The sequence below is a fragment of the Hyperolius riggenbachi genome, chromosome 2 (assembly GCF_040937935.1).
Source record: "Hyperolius riggenbachi isolate aHypRig1 chromosome 2, aHypRig1.pri, whole genome shotgun sequence".
Taxonomy (NCBI): Eukaryota; Metazoa; Chordata; class Amphibia; order Anura; family Hyperoliidae; genus Hyperolius; species Hyperolius riggenbachi.
This window is the reverse complement of record NC_090647.1, coordinates 414,077,958-414,101,520: the sequence shown is the minus strand read 5'-3', so window position 1 is coordinate 414,101,520 and position 23,563 is coordinate 414,077,958. Positions and strand designations below refer to the sequence as shown.

Genomic DNA, 23,563 nt, shown 5'->3' with positions numbered 1-23,563 from the left:
ATAACTTTGGGCGCATGATATGTGGGGTTACCTTCAGAGGAATGGTCTGATATCCTTCAGCGTGTGCCTTTGGTTGCCACCAATGCTTCCCAAAAAATGTCTTAACTTAATATCTAATATCGGACCCTCTTAACCCCGGTACGACTATATGCGATGCATCGCAGAGCTGATCCTATTTGTGTGCGCTGTCGCAGGGATCATGGTGATCTCCTGCACATGCTCTGGCACTGTGCCAAACTGCACAGGTATTGGAAGGCGGTGCTGGATGTTGTGGACAAAGTTGCTGTGCAACATGTCCCTAGATCGTTTCAGTTTTGTATACTTGGGCTGTTTCAGGATGTAGCTCTTTCGGATCACGTACAGATGCTTCTGTGGAACAGCCCAACACAGCGTTCACATGAAGTATGGATTTCTCAAGTCAATTCTGAAACTTTAAAGGTTGATCTATGCTCAAAGAGGAGCCCCGCTTCAATTTGAAAAGATTTGGGCTGGATGGCTAGATACCCCTGGCTTACCATATAATAAAGCGTAATAAAGAGTAATAAAGCTGTATGCACTTTTTTTGTCAATGCATGTTGTGGCTCCCTCTCAAAGAGATATTTATATTTACATGCGAGTTCGGCAGGACTTATGTCCTCAAAAATGACTTTCTATGCTCTTATTATGTAAGTTGTATCTGTAGTCTTGTTCTTTTGGGTTTTTGTTTTATATTGTTAAATGCTCTTTAGTTTACTTAATAAAGGCTGATTTAAAAAATAAAAAATAAATAAAAAAAAGACTGAACTGAATATCAGCAAATAATAATGTGAGACTCTGGATATACTGTATAGTGAGAAGATTAGATTTATGTATTGATGGTGTGTTCATGTTGTTATTTGTTCGTTTGTTTTGGTTGAAACAGTTATCTGTTTATAGCTGTGGTTTCATTATCGGAGACAACGCTGCAGTAGTGTTGGAACTATTTGGGCTTGGTTCACATTAGGCTCTAAATAGCTTACGTTCTGCTCTGATGAGCGGCACGCAGCAGCGGAAGCAATGCTTTCCCGATGGAAAAGTTCACATTGCTACTTTCCGCTCAGTTCCACTCCCTGCGTTCCGCTCGTTGGAGCGGACGTTCCCAACCTGCACGATCCTTCCGCTCTGCTTCACGGAGCGGAACGCAGCGCAGGAGCGGATGTGTGTCAATGTGAATCCGTCCTCAGTGTTCAGTACTGGGCCAGTAGGGCTGCCCATGAAGGGTTGACCAGATGAGGTTTGTGGCACGTCAGCTTGACCTGACCTGGTACTGACACGATAAGGCAGACTATACTTATTTATAATCTCTGTACATGCATCAAAACCTGAATATGTTTAATGTTGATTACATGTCTGAAGTTTAAGTCTTACATGTGATTCTGTATGATATGATGTATTGCCTTTAGGTGAATAAAATTATACGGTTGCATAGCGCGCTACTGAAAAAAAAATGGATTTGGCCATGCACCAGAAATTGGGCGGGGTTACCATACATATGGCAGGAATTTCTCCCACATGGCACCCAGTAACCCCCATTACTCCACCCAATTGGCACCTAGCACCCAATACTTCCCATAGCCCTACCTATAAGACTCAGTAGCTCCCATATCCTGGGGAGATTACAAAGTGCGCCCACCCCCCGCAAACTATGCTTGGCTAGCCAATTAGCCAGATCTGCCCCCCTCCAAAATATAGTAATTAGTTGGGCCCCCCTCCCTCCACCCCAGTATAATCCCCAGATGTACTCCCCCTCCCTCCCCAGTATAGTATCCAAATATGCCCCCCATATAGTAGCCAGATGTACCAAGTATAGTGGTTACATGTGCCCTCCTCCCTCCCCCAATATAGTAGGCAAATTTACCCCTCCTCTCTCCATTATAGCACCCAGGAGGGGGGGCAGCGCTGCCACACACTGCAGGGGGGGGGGGCGAGGAGAATTATGCTCTGTGCCCTTGCATCCATGCACCCAGAGGCTGGAGCCTATCCAGCCTCTGCCTTGGCCTGACTCTGGCTAGTCATATACCTCTGGATGTAGAGCAATGTTATGCTGTTATTGCTTCCCTCACACTTCTCCCCAGTCCCACGCAAAGTCAGAAGAAAGACCCCCTTTCCATGTCAATTTTTAATTGATAATTCTATTGAAATAGTTTGACTAAGGTCCTGATTAATGTTGATTTATTTTTGTCCATTCAATATTTTTATTATTGGAATAGTACTTATATAGCGCTGCATTATTACTGTGTTGCTTGTGTGTATCATGTTGTGATCATTGTTGGAAATGTCTACTATGTGATTTAAAAAACTGAATAGTAGATGGTGGCCAAGTAGTCAGTAATGCTATCAGCCATCTGCTGTCTATGTTTTATTGGCCGTAAAACTCTTTAGACAGAATCCTTATTCAGTGGTATGCATTGCCGTATTTTTCAGATCATCATTGCACTTTACGTCTTCTTATTAAACAAGCTGAATAAATACTGCAAGTCTAAATGAGAAAACTAGGAAAAGAAGAATTACAATTATGCTTTTATGAGAAGTCTCAATAATCCTGAGGGGCAGCTTTAATATCTTCCTCTCCTACCTCTACCCAGCTCTGATATTCCTGTGCTTGTTATTGAAATTCTTATAAGACAAGTGGGTTAAAAAGATGTAAAAAAAAAAAAAGAGAGAGAGAGAGACTGAGAACAAGACATGTCCTTCTCTTCATGGCCTTACGTGCCTTGTTTTGTTCTATTGAAAGTGCTGACAGCATGGGCAAGTGAAGAGAGTTAAGGAGAAAAGTCAGCAGGGCATGTAATGACCATCACAACAGATATGAGAAGGCGGGGGAGGCAGACGGCAGCGAGAATTGGAAAAATAAAAGCAGTATTATGAGAGCCACACTAAAAGGGATTTTTTTGCCCGATGTCCCTGTGCTTAAAATTCTAACAGGCCTGTTAATCAACAAGCTATTTATTGCATAATTATCCTAATCGTAACTAGTAAAGATATAACACAATACTTTAGCAATGAGCACAGGTTTTTAGACCAGGCTTGATATCTCAACCAAAACTTTTACTTTGCTAGAATACAGAGAGTTTAAACCACTGTGATGTATTTATTATTTTCTGGGCCCAGGTTGACAAGATTTCCCCTTACTTTTTGTATTGTGGGCCATCGTCATGAAGAAGAGGAAGTAAGTGAATTTTTAAAACTTTATCACAGGCAGCAATGGAATTCTGATAAATGTTATCACTTCTTCCAGACACTATTATAAAGTGCTTTTTTGTGTATTTTTTTATTACTGTCTGTATTGCCATTGGATATATTCCTTTACTTATTGTCATTTTAAAAGCAACAATAAGATTAGAGTATTGGCAGCTGATAGGCACATGTCTTTTCAGTCTGAAATGAATCTATGTTAACAATATATTTGCCTTTGTACTCTGATGTGACACCAGCCAACAAGGACTTTTAGACTTTCAATTTTACATTCATCCGGGAACAAGTGGGACACTAATCTGCCCTATGGTCAGCACCCAAAGCCTACTGAACGACCTTTTTTTCTGTATGTTTTTCTCAAGGACTGCAGAAGAAGCATAAAATGGAAAATATTCAGAGCTGTACAATGTTTCTCCATTGGCCATCTTTCAGTAGAAAGCATCTGCACACAGGCCCAGCACCACATAGTTCAGGCAGCAACAGCTACCTCTGCTAGCACATGACTAAGAAATTCCACTGTCACAGTTGCGATCAACCTTCCTACCCACAATTCCTTAAAATAGGGTAATCTCCATTTGTTTAAGTAACTGGTGTCCAATGAAAGCGTGGTCCACCAAAAATTGAAAAGGAAATTCTTTCCAACAGCACTCATTTGACATTTACACAGTGGCGTAGCAATAGGGGGTGCAGAGGTAGCGACTGCATCGGGGCCCTTGGGCTAGAGGGGCCCCATGGGGCCCATCCTCAACCACAGTATTAGCTCTTTTTTGGTCCTGTGCTGATAATATTCAGTTCTATAGATGCTTTGAACAGTAGTGATTATTAACATACTGTTTCCCATCCCCTTCTTGCACCTCTGACACTGTGGTTGTCCTTGATTGGTTTTAGTGTGCCGTATCAATTGTTATGTGTAGCATACTTGGGGGGCCCCAATTCAAAACTTGCACTGGAGCCCACAGCTTATTCGCTATGCTACTCCATTTACAGCCTGTATAGCTAATGCCTTAAACACCTGCAGTATTGTGTCTACACTGGCCTGACCTTGTGACCTTGGGCTTGATTCACAAAGCGGTGATAACTCACTTATCACGCCTAAAAGACTTTAGGCGTGATAACCTTTGCACCACTGAGTTATCACCGATTTTTGCTCTTTAGCGCGCGAAGTTTCTGCGCGTACGCGCGCACGCAAAGTCCCATAGGGCTTAATGGGAGCTTCGCGCGAAGTGCCAGGTGCTGCGCGCGCACGTACGCGCGGTAACTTCGCGCGAGTTTCTTCTTATCATGCCTAAAGTGAGTTTAGGCGTGATAAGGGCCTTTTCACCAGCGTGCAAACACTTTGCACCGCTTGGTGAATCGAGCTCCTTGTCAGGCACTTAGTATCCAACATAGCTTGCTGCACACTTATAGGCCCATACCCACTTCACAATTTTCTAGATGATTTTTCTGATGCCCGACGATTTTCTGAGCGTCGAGCGATTGTTCTCGCTACGTGGGTACAGGCAGGCAATCGCGTAAAGGATGTTTCACGTCACGCGGAAATAACAACCCTATAAAACAGACAAGCCGATAACAACCATCACGGCAGATCAGCTCTTTACGATCCCAGATGACTCCACGTAAAGTACCATGATCTCTTGACTTTCTGTTTGCACCTGCCTGTGAGGTTGTGTGTACCCGCTGGCCGGAAGATGGATTGTGGAATGCTCATCGTCAAGGGGATGAAGCTGGATCCATCTTCCTCCGTCGGGTGGTGAGTATTCAGCTTTAGAATTCCATCTTTCTGTAAGACAGTTCCAGCCTGGCGCCTTGCTAGAGTCTGCAATCAAGCTAATCTAAATTGCCTGGAGAAGTCGGCTGTCAGCACCTGCAACTGCAGACTAACCTGCATTATTGATTAATTACTCTGATTAGGATAAATAATCACTAGTTCAGGGCACTATGGTATTACAGCAGACAGTGCACATGGCTACTAATGACAGGCAACTTCTGAAGCACTAAACACATACTGCCACCTCTCCCTGCTAATGTCCCAGCTGCAGCACAGCAATCATTCTCTCTACACACCCTGCTCTACACATTTCCTCACTGCAGGCTGTCTGTAGAGAGCAAGGAATCACATTGCCCATAGGACAGGAAGGGGAGGGGTGATCCATCTACTGCAGGGAGTAGTATAGTCCCAAGCACTGCCTTCTGCTATTTTCCTGAATGTTGCCCGAACTATGAAAAAGGGTCCCAGGTGGAAGAACACAGTGGCTGAGCACCACAGTGGTACCCCTAGCCATGGCTACACCCGGGGCTGTGAGTACCACTGGTAAAAACGCCACTGATTTACACAAATTAATGTAAAGAATAAAGTAAAAAGGCTTCCAACTATGCAACCAAGCAGAATCTAACTTTCGTTTCTTGCTGTGCTCCTTACAAATTCCAGTATTTAAGAAAACATTCCTTCCGCACAATTTCAGGGTTGTTGGAATGTTCGCTGAGTCCATTAAGAGAATACTGCAAATTAAACCATGGAGAGGCTGTCAGGTTATCTGTTGGAGTGATAGGTGCTGCATGGAATATTAAATATAGAGCCCATTAGCTCCAGTAGGACCAGCGATTACTTAGTAAGAAGGTAGACTAAGTGGACCCCAGCGGAACTCATCGTCCATAACTTCCTGTGTATGGTCCCAGAAGTGTAGCAGCCTTATGTTGGGCTACGAGCAGTATTACACTGACACAGCAAGGATGAGAATGCAATGCATACGGCACCAGATTCATTACTGTGCCATAATCTTAAATCTAAATAAATGGTAATGATCCTCCATAGCTCATGCATTACAGCAGGCACACTGAAACCACACGCTTTGGTGCACACAGAGAAAGGTAAGGAAATGGGGAATTTTTAATTTCTTTATAATTATTCCCAAGGTTGAAGACATAGAAATCTGCTGAGTTATGCATATTTCATCTACATCTGCTTGAAAAGACCAGATCGGTTTCATGCTCATGCTTCTAGTATACATGGGGACATCAGGCCAGCATGATGCTGATGCCTGAAGCACCGAATGGGTTAAAAGGAACGGCGCACCCCAACTAATGAACACTTTACTTTGATCCCTCAGTCAGCACCACTTTTCTTCCAATCACAAGTCTCCCTGGAGCCTTGCATAGAAACACATTTCATTTAATCCGGTTCGAATTCTAACATAAAACAGGCCGATAGGGAGGTGTGAGTTTTAGAACTGTGGTTACAATAAAAGATGACAGGGGAGCCACAACAGTAACCACTGGGCTCGCATACACAAACTTTTCATCTCTCAGCTTTATTTGAATTTACAAGAGAAGCATTTGTAGAAAGGAGAGGGCTAGCCCATTAAAACGTAGCCATCGGGAAAAGCTTGCAGGCTAGGGAATATATGCAGAATCCAATATACAGCATATGAAAAGGGGGTCCATCTGGATAGTGTACACAGCCTTTGGCAACTTGTTAGTTACTAGACACCCTAGTTGGAGAAAAGTATTATTAATGAAATGATATCTGTCCTCTTCTTATGTCAGACAGCTGATATTACGATAAGCAGAAATACCTTAACCTTCCTTGTCTCCCGCTGACTAGGTAAAAAAAAACAGACAAAAACATTTTCATGTAATGTTAGAAGGTTCTACCGCATGACCAATTAATTGTTTTGTCACCAAAAAAAAAAAAAAAAAAGATTTTGATGTTTTCTACTTGTTTATAAAAAAAATTTACTTGGAACAAAATTCAGCTGTCTTACAATTATTGTGATATTATGGGTTGGAGTAGCATTAGTAGAACAGAATACTGCATGGCATTAAGAGGAAATAGTGTTTCAGCCAATAAAAAAAATGTATAAATAATCTGCAAGAAGAAGAGGTTATTTTTTTAAGATCTATTTATGATGGCCCTTCTGAGCACAACTTCTGATCTGACCTTTTTTCCACTGCTCTTCTATCACCTCTGCTTAGTAATCCAATGATTGGTAGTCCTGCCAAGCAACTAGGGGGAGACTAGATCCCAAATGTAAAAGAAAAACTGCACAGATAAGAGGCATCACAAGGAATCTGGTGGGTATGGCCTATTTACCCACAAATATTGTTTTCCGTCCAGACTTAAAGTACCTCTGTGGCAAAATCTGAAAATGTACATGCATATGTAAACATATACAATAAATAAGTACTTTTCTTTCAGAGTAAAATGAGCCATACATGACTTTTCTCCTATGCTGCTGTCACTTACAGTAGATTGTAGAAATCTGATAGAACCGACAGGTTTTGGACTAGCCCACCTCCTGATGGGAGGTTCACAGGGATTTCTTTATTTTCAAAATGCACTTAGTGAATGGCAGTTGCTCCGTCCAACTGCCAAAAAAAGTGTACGGTGAGCAGGGAGGCTGGTCAGCATCTTTGTATAAATCTTTTTCAGGGAGTGTCTTTATAAAGAATTTAGGCCATGCTGAGAATCCCCTATGGAGAGATGGACTAGCCCAATACTTGTCTGTAATGTCAGATTTCTACTACTTACTGTAAATGCCAGCAACATAGGAAAGAAGTAATGTATGGCTCATTTTACTCAGGAAGAAACTTACTTCTTATTTGTATGTGTTTTAAATTTTAAGATTTTCGCGACAGTTCCTCTTTAAGCTTTAAGTTCTAGCATAAATACTGGTAACACAGAGAAATCACATTCTCTAATATAAGCTTTATAAACTTTCAAAAGGCAACTGGCAGTTGAAGTTATCTTACAGAGGAACTGTACCTCTAGATAGTAGTAGGGATAAAACAATGAATCAACATGTAGCAAAGTGAGAAGTTAAAAATAGAAGATAGATCAAGAAATAATTGATATTCACTATGTAATTCATTCAAGTTGTTCGATCCACAATGAGCCTGTGGGTCATCTTCACTGCTGGCAGACAAGAAGTAAAATAAATAAATAAATAAAACAGCACCAACTGTGCCATATTTATAAACACACCCACTAACAGTGTGATAGGTACAGTATATATATATATATATATATATATATATATATATATATATATATATATATACTGTATATATATATATATATATATATATATATATATATATATATATACTGTATATATATATATATATATATATACTGTATATATATATATATATATATATATATAATATATATATATATACAGGGAGTGCAGAATTATTAGGCAAATGAGTATTTTGACCACATCATCCTCTATGCATGCTGTCTTACTCCAAGCTGTATAGGTTCGAAAGCCTACTACCAATTAAGCATATTAGGTGATGTGCATCTCTGTAATGAGAAGGGGTGTGGTCTAATGACATCAACACCCTATATCAGGTGTGCATAATTATTAGGCAACTTCCAGGGGCGTTTCTAGGGTCCCTGGAGATCAGTGGCACCTGTGGGCACCAGGAGGGGAGGTACATGCGGCGCGCGCAGCGCGCCGCGCCAAAAAAATGGGCGTGGCCATGCGGTGGGTGGGCGTGGCCATGGGTGGGGCCAAATGTACATGAACTTAGCAGCGGTGTAAGCTACGGATAACGGGCCTGCCCATCGAAATATTGGACGGAGCCCCCTGTCCTTTATTTCGATCATTTACAATCAGTATAGGCATAGATCAAAGATGTATACGCACATACAATTTTGATTGGTCAATCACTGACCCCCAATTTCCCACCCCCGTGCAGTAAGTGGGCCAACAGACAATGAATTTTATGAACAGAGCTAAAATTGGCTAATCAAAATTGTATGTGTGTACCAGGCTTTACAGCTAATACTGTACATACTGAAAGTAGCAGGGATCAGCATACAATACAGCTGGTTTACAATCAATAAAGGCACAGAGTAACACCTTACACTGTACACACTGGAGGTAAATCAGCACACAGTGCAAGCACTAGAGAACAGCGTATACTGTACATACTGTAGGCAGCAGAATTCAGCACACTGCAGCTAGCGTGCCAAAAATATGACGATCACGTTGTGTGGCGTGCTTATCGCGCCGCACCAAAAAATGGGTGGGCCATGGACCAGAATATAGGTGTGGTAACGGGTGGAGACAAATTTACATGAACCTAGCAATGGTGGGACATCAGATTAGGACAGTGGTGGCGAACCTTTTGGAGGCCGAGTGCCCAAACTGCAACCCAAAAGTCACTTACCGGTATCTATCGCAAAGTGGCAACAGCAATTTAAACTAAATACTGTACAAACGTTTTAACTCATACATGAACATTATGGAAAATCCAAGTTGAAAATAAACTGTGAAGATAAACAATTTCATCCATCCTACTCCTGAAAAATGTATTCAATTTTTTAGAACCTCCCAGTTTTATTTTCTGTTTTAAAACGCTAAAAAAGTAGGTTTAATGCTATTGTCTCATATGATAAGGATTCAGCTTTTCCCATAGTCTCGCAGTTAGCAATCATGTGACCCCCAACAAGACATATTCAGCAATCATGAGGCCCCCAACAAATCAGGAGGCCCCCAACAAGACAAATTCAGCAATCATGAGGCCTCCAACAAATCATGAGGCCCCCAACAAGACAAATTCAGCAATCATGAGGCCCCCAACAAGACAAATTCAGCAATCATGAGGCCCCCAACAAATCATGAGGCCCCCAACAAGACAAATTCAGCAATCATGAGGCCCCCAACAAATCATAAGGCTCCCAACAAGACACATTCAGCAGTCATGAGGCACATAAATAGACAGCATTTCACATAAATAGGCAGAATGCCCCCTTAATATGGTAGCCCCCCCAAGTTAGGTAGTGAGTGACAGGGACCCCCAGGTTAGCTAGTGAGTGACAGGCGCCTCCAGTTAGGTAGTGAGTGACAGGGACCCCGATAGTGAGTGACAGGGAGCACCTTTAGGTAGTGAGTGAGTGCCAGGGAGCCCCTTTAGGCAGTGAGTGAGTGCCAGGAAGCCCCTTTAGGCAGTGAATGAGTGCCAGGAAGCCCCTTTAGGCAGTGAGTGAGTGCCAGGAAGCCCCTTTAGGCAGTGAGTGAGTGCCAGGGAGCCCCTTTAGGCAGTGAGTGAGTGACAGGAAGCCCCTTTAGGCAGTGAGTGAGTGACAGGAAACCCCTTTAGGCAGTGAGTGAGTGACAGGGAGCCCCTTTAGGCAGTGAGTGAGTGACAGGGAGCCCCTTTATGCAGTGAGTGAGTGACAGGGAGCCCCTTTAGGCAGTGAGTGAGTGACAGGGAGCCCCTTTAGGCAGTGAGTGAGTGACAGGGAGCCCCTTTAGGGAGTGAGTGAGTGACAGGGAGGCCCTTTAGGGAGTGAGTGAGTGACAGGGAGGCCCTTTAGGGAGTGAGTGAGTGCCAGGGAGCCCCTTTAGTGAGTGAGTGCGTGCCAGAGAGCCCCTTTAGTGAGTGAGTGCGTGCCAGGGAGCCCCTTTAGTGAGTGAGTGCGTGCCAGGGAGCCCCTTTAGTGAGTGCGTGCCAGGGAGCCCCTTTAGGGAGTGGGTGCGTGCCAGGGAGCCCCTTTAGGGAGTGGGTGCGTGCCAGGGGAGCCCCTTTAGGGAGTGAGTGAGTGCCAGGGGAGCCCCTTTAGGGAGTGAGTGAGTGCCAGGGGAGCCCCTTTAGGGAGTGAGTGAGTGACAGGGGAGCCCCTTTAGGGAGTGAGTGCGTGCCAGGGAGCCCCTTTAGGGAGTGAGTGAGTGACAGGGAGCCCCTTTAGGGAGTGAGTGAGTGACAGGGAGCCCCTTTAGGGAGTGAGTGAGTGACAGGGAGCCCCTTTAGGGAGTGAGTGAGTGACAGGGAGCCCCTTTAGGGAGTGAGTGCGTGCCAGGGAGCCCCTTTAGGGAGTGAGTGAGTGACAGGGAGCCCCTTTAGGGAGTGAGTGAGTGACAGGGAGCCCCTTTAGGGAGTGAGTGAGTGACAGGGAGCCCCTTTAGGGAGTGAGTGAGTGACAGGTAGCCCCTTTAGGGAGTGAGTGAGTGACAGGTAGCCCCTTTAGGGAGTGAGTGAGTGACAGGGAGCCCCTTTAGGGAGTGAGTGAGTGCCAGGGAGCCCCTTTAGGGAGTGAGTGAGTGCCAGGGAGCCCCTTTAGGGAGTGAGTGAGTGACAGGGAGGCCCCCTCTCTAGCCGCCGCCGCTCCCCCCCTACCTCTCAGCAGACCTCAGGATCAGCGGCGACCCGACCAGATGTACGAGCGGGCGCTGGACGCACCCGCTCGATATGCGGAAGTGATGTCACTTCCGCATATCAGTGCGGGCGCTGGGTCCTAGCGCCCGCACGATTGGTCGCCGGCTCGCCGCCTGATCCTGAGGTCTGAGACGCGGCGGCGGCGGCTGGAGGGAGCCGCTGACAGAGGGGGCAGCGGCGGCCGGGAGATCCGTGGCACCCCAGGAAAGATTGGGGGCACGTGCTTTCCTTTGGCAAAATGGGTCAAAAGAAAGACTTGACAGGCTCAGAAAAGTCAAAAATAGTGAGATATCTTGCAGAGGGATGCAGCACTCTTAAAATTGCAAAGCTTCTGAAGTGTGATCATCGAACAATCAAGCGTTTCATTCAAAATAGTCAACAGGGTCGCAAGAAGCGTGTGGAAAAACTAAGGCGCAAAATAACTGCCCATGAACTGAGAAAAGTCAAGCGTGCAGCTGCCAAGATGCCACTTGCCACCAGTTTGGCCATATTTCAGAGCTGCAACATCACTGGAGTGCCCAAAAGCACAAGGTGTGCAACACTCAGAGACATGGCCAAGGTAAGAAAGGCTGAGACCACCACTGAACAAGACACACAAGCCGAAACGTCAAGACTGCACCAAGAAATATCTCAAGACTGATTTTTCTAAGGTTTTATAGACTTATGAAATGAGAGTGAGTCTTGATGGGCCAGATGGATGGGCCCGTGGCTGGATTGGTAAAGGGCAGAGAGCTCCAGTCCGACTCAGATGCCAGCAAGGTGGAGGTGGAGTACTGGTTTGGGCTGGTATCAGTATAAGTTCAACTCCCCGTCCTACTGCCAGTTTCTGAAAGACACCTTCTTCAAGCAGTGGTACAGTAAGAAGTCTGCATCCTTCAAGAAAAACATGATTTTCAAGCAGGACAATGCTCCATCACACGCGTCCAAGTACTCCACAGCGTGGCTGGCAAGAAAGGGTATAAAAGAAGAAAAACGAATGACATGGCCTCCTTGTTCACCTGTTCTGAACCCCATTGAGAACCTGTGGTCCATCATAAAATGTGAGATTTACAAGGAGGGAAAACAGTACACCTCTCTGAACAGTGTCTGGGAGGCTGTGGTTGCTGCTGCACGCAATGTTGATGGTGAACAGATCAAAACACTGACAGAATCCATTAATGGCAGGCTTTTGAGTGTCCTTGCAAAGAAAGGTGGCTATATTGGTCACTGATTTGTTTTTGTTTTGTTTTTGAATGTCAGAAATGTATATTTGTGAATGTTGAGATGTTATATTGGTTTCACTGGTAAAAATAAATAATTGAAATGGGTATATATTTGTTTTTTGTTAAGTTGCCTAATAATTATGCACTGTAATAGTCACCTGCACACACAGATATCCCCCTAAAATAGCTAAAACTAAAAACAAACTAAAAACTACTTTCAAAAATATTCAGCTTTGATATTAAGTTTTTGGGGTTCATTGAGAACATGGTTGTTGTTCAATAATAAAATTATTCCTCAAAAATACAACTTGCCTAATAATTCTGCACTCCCTGTGTATATATATATACTGGTATTTTACCACAATATCAGCCAGACAGACGTCCCTGATTATCTATTTGAGAAAAGGTAAGGATTTATTGTTAGAAAGGGGGTATCAGCTACTGATTGGGACGAAGTTCAATCCTGTGTTAAAGTTCCTCTTTAAGAGCCCCAAGTACCTTACCACAATAAAATAGCTGAATCTCTGCCAATGCCAGTATGTAAAATTCATGTTTTGCCACACCACTGGGATTAAGTATTGTGCACTAAGGATGTAGTAACCTACACATAAACCACACCTCATTGGCTGCCTGATTACTTATTATAACTTGAAATGTATTTCACCTGCAAGAGAATGCAATAACACTCAGCGCCACTTGTTATCTGATGTCGCTGCCTGAACCTATCAGCTCAATTACTACAGAGAAAACACTTTTCAGGATGTTGAACCAGTAATGCCCAGTAATGAGGAGGTGGCAGTTTATGATGCTATCTTATTACCCCAATAATAAACAACCAGGAAAGCAGCCCCACCCTAAGTAATGACCACAGACATCTACAAGATCACCTCTTATCATTTACCAAATGTGTAAAGTGGGAAGGAGTAAACAGCAAGCATCATAATGCTTCTCCTTATTGTTGATAGCAGTCTTCAGTGTCCTTGTCAAAGACCCCTATACTAACCCGTCAGCCATCAACATATTGCTAGAAGTCTTCTGCAGTTGCTAGAAGAATCTTAAATTGAAAGAAAGAAGCGGCACAGACACCACTGGCTGCAAACGGATACTTGTATTGTGGAACAGACACTATATGTTACAGACCATACAGGCCCTTTCTCAGGTTATACACCTGAGGAAGGGCCTGTATGGTCCGTAACGTGTAATGTCTGTTCCACAATACAAGCATCCGATTGCAGCCAGTGGTGTGCCGCCTCTTTCTTTCAATTTTGGTTGTTCCAGGACCGTCAGAGCAATCCGGTCAAGGCCTGGCACCGGCATATCCTCAAGACTGTGGTTCTGAGGGCTGTTACAGGGGAGTTTTTTATATCTACAGTATGTACTGGCTAGAAGAATCTTGTCTTGTTGATTGCAGCCTGCTGTTTCCATGTTACTTAACTACTTCTTTACCAGCAGTCTCTGGCCCCTTAAGGAACAGAGACTGTTGGTACTGTAAAACGGTGCTTACCGGCGATTCTCCGCACTGATCTACCACTCTCGCTGGTTACACCACTCTCCCATCACCACAGGTCCATCTTTCTGCTGTCTCTATGACGGCAGAGTTCTGTGCCCCCGTCAGGAGCCACCTTCATTGACTTCTGACCCTGTCCATCAATGTGAGCCAATGGGATTGGCTTACAGCGATGATAGGGTCAGGAGCCAATGAAATCGTCTTCTGACCGGCTCACAGAGCTTTGCAGTCATACTGACGGCAGGGTAAGTGGGTTTCAGGGGTGATAGAGCAGTGAGATTGGCGGGCTTGCGCGGCGACAATTGGTGAACTCTACGCCCTTTCAGAGCCACGCAGCCACATGCAAGACGTAGATTTCAACTGCACTGGTCCATGAAAATCTCCTCTGCAAGTTTGAATGATTAAATGAATTCTTCATACAGCAACTGCTTACTTCCAACTCTTCTGCTCAAGTGGATGTAATACTTCATGCTATGCCTTCATTTATAGATGTGCCTAGATGATGCGGTTGTGTGCTGTTGTTGGTGGCGGGATATTTAAATAGGTGTGCCAGAGCTAGGGGTTGTCTGAAGAGCTCCTGTACCCACTAGTAGTAAGCAAAGTGCTTGGTTGGCAGTAGGCTTTGCCAGCCATCTTGCATGGAATCTTCTCACTACCAACAGTCATAGTGTTGTTTCTAGAGCAAGGGGACCTGCCTGTGTATTATCAGTTATTTTTATAGCAAAAACATATTCTGTAGCTCTGTACAGGGTACAACCAGCGCCTGATTTAGGCCAAGGCAAACTAGGCCATGGCCTAGGGCACCACAGATGCAAGGGCACCAAAGCAGCAGGCTAAACTGGTGCAGCATTTGTAAGCTTGCAAATGCTGCAATGCAGGGAGATCAGGCGAGCGCCTGAACGTGGTACTTTGCTGCTAGCTGCCTGTGCAGCAGCCACCTTGCTCTCAGTGCACGTTTGCATTGTGGCCGGCGGCTATGGACTTGGGCAGCATTGGAGACGGAAAGGAAGAGGAAGCTTCTGCACTGGAAATGAGCAGAGAAATGAGTGACACTGATGGCTGATGCGGTGTAAAGGTGAGCTGGCTACATATACTGAAAGGGGGGTAGGAAAAGGAGGGATTAAGGGAGTCATCTGGCTACCTATACTGGAGGGAAAGGGGGGAGGGGTCATCTGGCTACCTATACTGGGGGGGGGGGGGGATCATCAGGCTACCTATACTAGAAGGAAGGGGGAGAGGGGTCATCTTGCTACCTATACTGGGGGAGGGGTCATCTCGCTACCTATACTGAAGGGGAGCGGCTGGTGACAGTGGCCTTGGGCGGTAAAGAGTACAAATCCAGCCCTGGGTACAACACATACAATAGAGGGGAGCATAGTTACATGAGTACTTCAGCACAATGTACAATCAGGATATCCAGCAACACAAGTACAAATACATACATATTTGATGTATGGTGTGTACATTACCAATACTGGTACAAGCTAATTTCATAAAGTACAACAGAAACAGGATCCTGCCCTTGTGAGCTTACAATCTAGAGCTCTGGTGAGCTTACAGTTAAAGCCTGTTTACTGCATTTCTTAAGTCATTTTACACAAGAGGGGTAGCTGAAAAGCTGTCTTTATTGATTCAACAATACCAAAAAAGATAATTTACGCATTCATTCAGTGATACATTTATCTATGTATATAATTAAGGGCACAATTCATGTAAATATTTCCTTATGGGTGCCTAATCTTGAATCAGTGAGGTAAAGGAAGTCAACAAATGTGTTAAAACATGAGATCAAGCAGGCATTGAAGGCACTAAGAAAGTTTAATAAATAATTTCTTTAGGCCAGGGCTTCCCAACCCTGTCATCAAGTACCACAAACAAACAGTGCATGCTTAACGGAAGTCCACAGAGATAGATAATCAGCTCAGCTGAGACAGGAATTAGCCCACTTGTGAATGGTTGTGGTTTTCTGCAAGACATGTACTGTTGGTGGTACTTGAGGACAGAGTTGGGAAGCCCTGCTTTGGATAGAGTCAGCAGCCACTCCCTTTCTCTCTACTTCTTTTTTTTTTTTATAAAACACAGTTGTGGATTCCAGCATTTCCTCAGATCTGTCCCTTGTGATAATTGTAAGAATGTAGGACCGAAAAAAAGACATGCAGGTGTGCAGAAATTTTAGAGATACATGTTGTAATTGCACATATGTAGAGATCAGGGCCAGATTTCTGGAAAGGCTACAAATGTCTGTGCCACTAGGGTCTGGGGCTGATGCCCCAAGGGGTGGCTAGATATGAAAGAGGTAGATGCTGCATATGGAAGAGGAGGCTTTAAATTGAAAAAGGTGGTTATAAATGGGAAGCAACACGTGGAAGAGGAGAGGTGCTGTCCAAAGGAGCTTTTCAAGGAAGAGGAGGCTGCACATGGAATGGGAGGGTGGCTGCTGTGCATATAAGGGGAACCATAAGAAAGATGGCATGTGGTAGAAAAAATATAAACCCATCTTGGTGGACATTTCTGTATGTATTCAGAGAATTTGTTGAGTTCAATACAGCTCATATATGAAGAAGATAGTAAAAATTAAAGACCGAGTTTAGGCAAAAACTTTTTCCGATGTCTGTAGAAACACTGTTGCAGAAGTATGTGCAGTGGTTCTTTCATTGGCTGATGCCAAATAAATTACTATTACAAACCTGGCAAGGAGCCCAAACACTGGCCACCACCTGCTCCAATGACCGATTAGGTCCTCTTCCACTCTGAACTATGGAGATGATGCAATCCAGACACCCAGAGAAGGCACACCTATAAGCCTGAAATCTCTCTCTTACACGGCAGCTTCTGGTCAAGTTATCAAAATTTCAGGATCACAGGATTTGTAGCTGCAGAAAGAGCTTTTCACTGAAAAAAGTAACATTTGAGTACTCTGATTTCTAAGGTATTAAATGTCATTTTTAGATCTGGGTCTGGGGATGAATTTTAGGTGAAAGCTATGTTCCTAGTCACAGAAGAAGGGTAAATAAGTAGAAATGATTTTGCTATTAATAATAGATGTTTCCTGAGAAAATGGAAATGTGCATACAGTGTTCAGGTCCACCAATGAAGCATGGAATCATCCTACCTGGGATCCTTGGACAGCAACCAAGCAACTTATTGAATAATAGAGAAGAGATTTATAAAATACAGACTGGCTTTGTGATGTCAGCATCATCAGAGTTCCTATAATAGGAGATTTCTCTCTGATTTTGTAGGCTGTTTTTTAACACGTTAATTACTCAGTCAGGCAGGGAACACACTTGTCTTTCAGTTTTCTGCGCGCGGGTTCCTGCATACCTTTTCTGCACACCAAGTATGTGTGTTTCTATGCAGGAAAACGTGCACGTTTTTTCACAGCAGCTGATGTAATTGATAGAGAAAACTGACAAAATGTGCAGAATCAGGATGCAGAATGTCAGTTTTTTTTCTACGCGCGAACAACATATTAAGTGTGGACTAGCCCATTGATTAACATGAGTTCTCAGTTTTTCTGTGCAGAAAACGCGCACGAAAAAGATTGTGTGTGTTCCCTGCCTCAGTGTTCCATCTTCTGAAGAACGCACAACATCGGAGTTTAGCAAACATGATATGGATAGCACAAACAGAATGGCTAAAAATACGAGATGATGCAAGGTACGAGATGTTCATGGATTAGAGATTAGAGTAAATTGTATTATATTCTAATGTCACAACTACTTTTTACAGTAGTATGTAATAGGGGCACATGTAACGTGTTAGAGAGGTGTGAGCAAGGAGAGGGGAAGAGTTTGTTAATGATTATCCCTATTGAAAGCACATGCAGAGGTGATCATTAACAGAATTGCACCAATGAAGCGGTAATACAGCAGTATCCCAGGGCCTCGGCATGGTCAGTTCGTACCCCCTTCTTTTTATCTATAGTTTCTCATTCGGTTTTAGATTGTAAGCATAGTTAAGAAATGTCTTAAAGAGAACCTGTACTGAGTAAAAATGTTTAAAATAAACACATGAGGTAACTTCAAATGAACATTACATAGTTACCTTGCCATCAGTTCCTCTCAGAAGCTCACCATTTTCTTCTGACAATAATCCCATCCAGTTCTGACAATATTTTGTCAGATCTGAAATATATCAGTTGCTGTCAGTAAAATATCAGTTGCTGTCAGTTATAGCTGAGAGGAAAACGGATGTACCAGGCAATGTCCATGTTTCCCTATGGCTCAAGTGGGCGATGTTACAGTTTAACTGTGTGCTGACCAGAAAGCTGTTATGGGTAATGGCTATTTTCAAAATGGAGGACGGAAAATTCCCTTGATCATAGTGAACAAATAGGACGCAGGACAGGAGAAAGACACTGAGGAGTAGACTACATGAAAGGTAAGTATGACTTGTGTATGCCTATTTTGAATTTTATTTTCAGTTCAGGTTTTCTTTAAAGGGAACCAGAGAGGAACGGGGGGTGGAAAAAGAAAAAGATTTTATACATACCTGGGGCTTCTTCCAGCCCCATAAGCCTGAATCGCTCCCACGCCGCCGTCCTCAGCTTCCTGGATCCGCCGGTACCGGGCCCGTCACTTCCGGCGGACGCGGCCAATTGTCCGCATCACAGGGGCTCCCTCCATACATGTACGCATGCGGCTGCGCAGTTAGCGGCCACATGCGTATCAGTATGGGGAGAGAACCCGGTGATGCGGAGAATTGGCCGCGTCCGCCGGCCGACTTGCCGACTCGCGGCAATGACGGGACCCGGTGGCGGCGGTTCCAGGCAGAGGAGGACTGCGGCGTGGGAGCGATCCGTGCGTATGGGGCTGGAGGAAGCCCCAGGTATGTATATTGCATCCTCTCTGGTTCCCTTTAAGTCTATATTCCCACCTATTCATAAGATGCGCAAAGAGGATATGAAGAATGTGGGATGGAGTGATATAAGTGTGATATAATGTATAGATTATATATGTATATTGTGATGAAATGGGTTATTTCTAATACAAATGAATAAATAAAGATGGGACCCTACCCATGGCCAGACTTCTCAAATAACCTTTGCCTATGGCTGTTTAAGTTGGTGAATTTTCTTTGGAATCTGCCTTGTCCAAGAATTATGCAAGTTGTTTGGGTTGTGTGTGTTTGTCATTGCAACGGACACACACACACACACCAAGAGTTAAATATGCATTTACTTTTTGTGGAAAGTGCTGCTGTAAAGGCAGCCTGCAGGTGCCGCCAGAGGGAGCCCATGAGCAGGAAATAGGAGAGAGAGGCTGGGCATGTGCAGCGGGGAAGTAACAGTTGAAGTTTGACAGTTGAAGGCTAGTGAGGGGGAGGAGCCTTGGAAGCCGCTGAGACTGAGTTGATGATACAGCAAGAAATAAGTGTCCTTTGTGAGGAAATAGAGCAGAGACACAAGAAGAGACCAGCCATCGGTGAGACTGACAGAGCAAGGCAGAGACACGGACAAGAGAGCACTAGTGAAAAATAAACTAATGAGTCAGAGAGCTGGAGACACGACAGGAGAGGAGAGAGACCCCTCACAACTACAGGCCAGTAAAGAGCAGCGATACTGAAGAGATAAGCCAGAAGAGAAATAATGAGTAATAAGAAGGTAAGACCAGGAAAGTAAAAAATGTTTAGATTAAAACTAGATTTACTAGGAAATTAAAGAGCTAGTGTTACAGAGCAGTGACTGCACCCAGCATAAATTATACAGCGCAGTGAGAAAAAAAAGGCAGAGAGAGACAGAAGTATTTGGCTAAAGAGCAAAGACACCTTTAATAAAAGGAAGCTGGAGAAGGAATAGAATTAAGAGAAAAGACACGCAGCTGTATTGATGAACTTGGTCAGCATATATTTGAACTGTTTCACAATAACATCCCTTGTCTGATGATAAAGAGTCTAGGGGCCCATACACTGGTCAATTTCAGCCATCGATCGATTCTATAGAATCGATCGATCAGAAATCGATTCTTTTCAAATCTATCAATTGATTGATTTGTGGCCAATTTCGATGGATTTGATCTATCTGACAGGATGGAAGATCTAGGTCAATCTGCTGCTGGCAGCAGATCAATGGCCCATAGAGTTGCATTGCATCTAATGGTCCAATAATGCATTTAGATAGATTTCCAATATATTTCATTCTGGAATGTATTGGAAATCTGTTTCTAGTGTGTGGCACACATCAGATAGATTCCTGTCAGATTCGACTTGACAGGCATCTGACAGAAATCTGATGGTCGAATCTGCTGCAAACCTATAAGTGTATGGCCACCTTAAAGTCAATCTCCGGACTAAAAATCTACTCAGCAGAACTGAAAAGGCTTGGTGTTTCTTTAACAGTTTCACAGCATCAGAGCTTTGTTTTTCTTACCAAAGAATCATTTTTAGCTGCATTTTTAGCTAAGCTCCACCCATCAAAGAAAACTGCCCATGCTTTTTCTCCCTGATGCTGTGCAAAGCATGATGGGATTTCTTATGTTGTTATTCACGTTGCCTAGCAACTGGGAGGGGTGATCAGCACACAGGACAGTTGGAACTGTGTCTCATGCTCCTTGTTACCTCCTTTCAACCAAAAAGATGGCTGCCCCCATGAAATCAAATATTTGCCTGTTCTTTTAAAACAGGGTGGATATAAGATTATATTACCTATCTATTTTAATTAACATAACTAATGTAACGTAATGACAGTGTGTTTGTTTAGGCTGAAGTTCCTCTTTAAGGCCTGCTCCACCTTGCAGCTTTGTCCCTGTTTATATGCATTCGGTAACTGAACTGTATTTACCAATATGAATGATTTAAAGAGAACCTGTATAAAGATAGTATGGTTATTGTTTAACATCTGTATGAACAGTATTGGGAATTATCTGCACGAAGATTGTCTATCGGCAACAAAAAGAGAAGAGGCAAGAGACATATGTGAATTACAATTACTGGATTTACAAAGTTTGCTGTGGACATAAACAAGTATTCAAAGTGAACTACAGATTCTGGCCAACAAAAAAGTAAAAAGCTCACTGTGTATTTTAGCTAAATCCCAGGATAGACTGAGAACTGATTAGAACCACATCAAATGGACAACACGCAGTGAGTTTCCATCAACCAGCAAAATCTTCTTAGTGTCTGTTGAGGTCAAAAGTTGTTTTCCCAGGAGAAACTGAGGACTGTTAAGTTATAGACACAGAGTGCTACATAAAGAGACACTGAAGCGAAAAAAAATATATGATATAATGAATTGGTTGTGTAGTACAGCTAAGAAACAAAGCATTAGGAGCAGATTCATAAGTCTAATATTTGTTTCCAGTACAGGAAGTGTTAAGAAACTCCAGTTGTTATATATGCAAATAGCCATTGAGCTCTGCGACTTTGAAAGTGTGGAGAGCTCTGACTTCTGATTAGGTTATCTCAACTGTATTGTGTTTTTCTTTTACAGAAAACAGTTCAGGACAGGTCAAAAGTTCACTGCCTGTTCTGCAAAAACTTTTAGAATGCTGGTTAATGTGTAAAGTGCAAGTGTTAGAGAATGATGCAATGTTATAAAAAAAAAAAAAAAGCTGTATTACTGAAAATAAAAATATGAGAATATTTTTTTGCTACCAATGTTCTACTAATTACCCCTACTACACAACCAATTCATGATATCATAATTTTTTTTTCCGCTTTAGTGTCTCTTTAAGTATGAAGCAGCATGGATAAAGAGTCTTCACATGTTGAAAGTGAATGTTATAATGGTTATTAATGTCATAGACATAGAAAGTTCATTTAATCTTTAGTAAAGATATTTAAAGGAGAAGTCGATATAAATATATTAACAGGTCAGTTACTTGATTTCAAAAAGTTAAGCAGAACAAGCTACCAAACCCTATTGATAAGTTATTTAGGAAGCTATTAGAGAAATAACTGATGTATTAGTATTGCTAGTGAAAGTGCTCAAAAAGATGTATGCTCTGAAGATTGAAAGGTTGTCAATGTCACTGTTTTGTCAGCTAACTTTATTATTCACACTTATGCATATTTAGGTTATTTGTCTATACACTATTTCCTTTCAGCCAATAAACCAAATCATTAATTTTTCCTAAAAGAAGATTGTGTGTCTGGAATTATTAAAAAGACAAGTGCATTACAGTCCATCCGAAGAAGTAACTGACTGGTCGGTTACAGCACAACTGGAATATTACCTATTCAAATCTTAGACTTAGGACATGGAGTGCGAGAACAGTTTAATTGTATGCTCATCTAATTTATGGAGAATATAGAAAAAAAATGAAAAGTAGATAGACTACCTACAGTATGTGAGAGAACTAAAGTGTTTCTACAGTCATACCTACAGGCCAGGCCACAGTCATTCTATATTATGTTTGTGTGAAAAGATATGGATCCACGGAACCTTGTCATGCCACCCGTGAAGGAGATCACCTGTCTCTTGAGTCTAGTGTTGGGCGAACATCTAGATGTTCGGGTTCGGGCCGAACAGGCCGAACATGGCCGCGATGTTCGGGTGTTCGACCCGAACTCCGAACATAATGGAAGTCAATGGGGACCCGAACTTTCGTGCTTTGTAAAGCCTCCTTACATGCTACATACCCCAAATTTACAGGGTATGTGCACCTTGGGAGTGGGTACAAGAGGAAAAATTTTTTAGCAAAAAGAGCTTATAGTTTTTGAGAAAATCGATTTTAAAGTTTCAAAGGGAAAACTGTCTTTTAAATGCGGGAAATGTCTGTTTTCTTTGCACAGGTAACATGCTTTTTGTCGGCATGCAGTCATAAATGTAATACATATAAGAGGTTCCAGGAAAAGGGACCGGTAACGCTAACCCAGCAGCAGCACACGTGATGGAACAAGAGGAGGGTGGCGCAGGAGGAGAAGGCCACGCTTTGAGACACAACAACCCAGGCCTTGCATGAGGACAAGAAGCGTGCGGATAGCAATTTGCATTTTGTCGCCATGCAGTCATAAATGTAATACAGATGAGAGGTTCAATAAACAGGGACCGGAAACGCTAACCCATCACAGATGTTCATTGTTCATGTTACTTGGTTGGGGTCCGGGAGTGTTGCGTAGTCGTTTCCAATCCAGGATTGATTCATTTTAATTTGAGTCAGACGGTCTGCATTTTCTGTGGAGAGGCAGATACGCCGCCGATCTGTGACGATGCCTCCGGCAGCACTGAAACAGCGTTCCGACATAACGCTGGCTGCCGGGCAAGCCAGCACCTCTATTGCGTACATTGCCAGTTTGTGCCAGGTGTCTAGCTTCGATACCCAATAGTTGAAGGGTGCAGATGGATTGTTCAACACAGCTACGCCATCTGACATGTAGTCCTTGACCATCTTCTCCAGGCGATCGGTGTTGGAGGTGGATCTGCACGCTTGCTGTTCTGTGTGCTGCTGCATGGGTGTCAGAAAATTTTCCCACTCCAAGGACACTGCCGATACCATTCCCTTTTGGGCACTAGCTGCGGCTTGTGTTGTTTGCT

General features: G+C 43.3%; 1 protein-coding gene across 1 annotated transcript in view; it reads left to right on the top strand.

The window, feature by feature from the left end:
• Nucleotides 1-23,563, top strand: part of LOC137545174 (uncharacterized) — a 173,643-nt gene that overhangs the window by 7,002 nt on the left and 143,078 nt on the right. Inside the window, exon 2 of the mRNA XM_068266286.1 lies at nucleotides 3,130-3,187. Within this exon, the coding sequence (XP_068122387.1) occupies nucleotides 3,130-3,187 (58 nt within the window). The remainder of the gene's footprint in view (nucleotides 1-3,129; nucleotides 3,188-23,563) is intronic.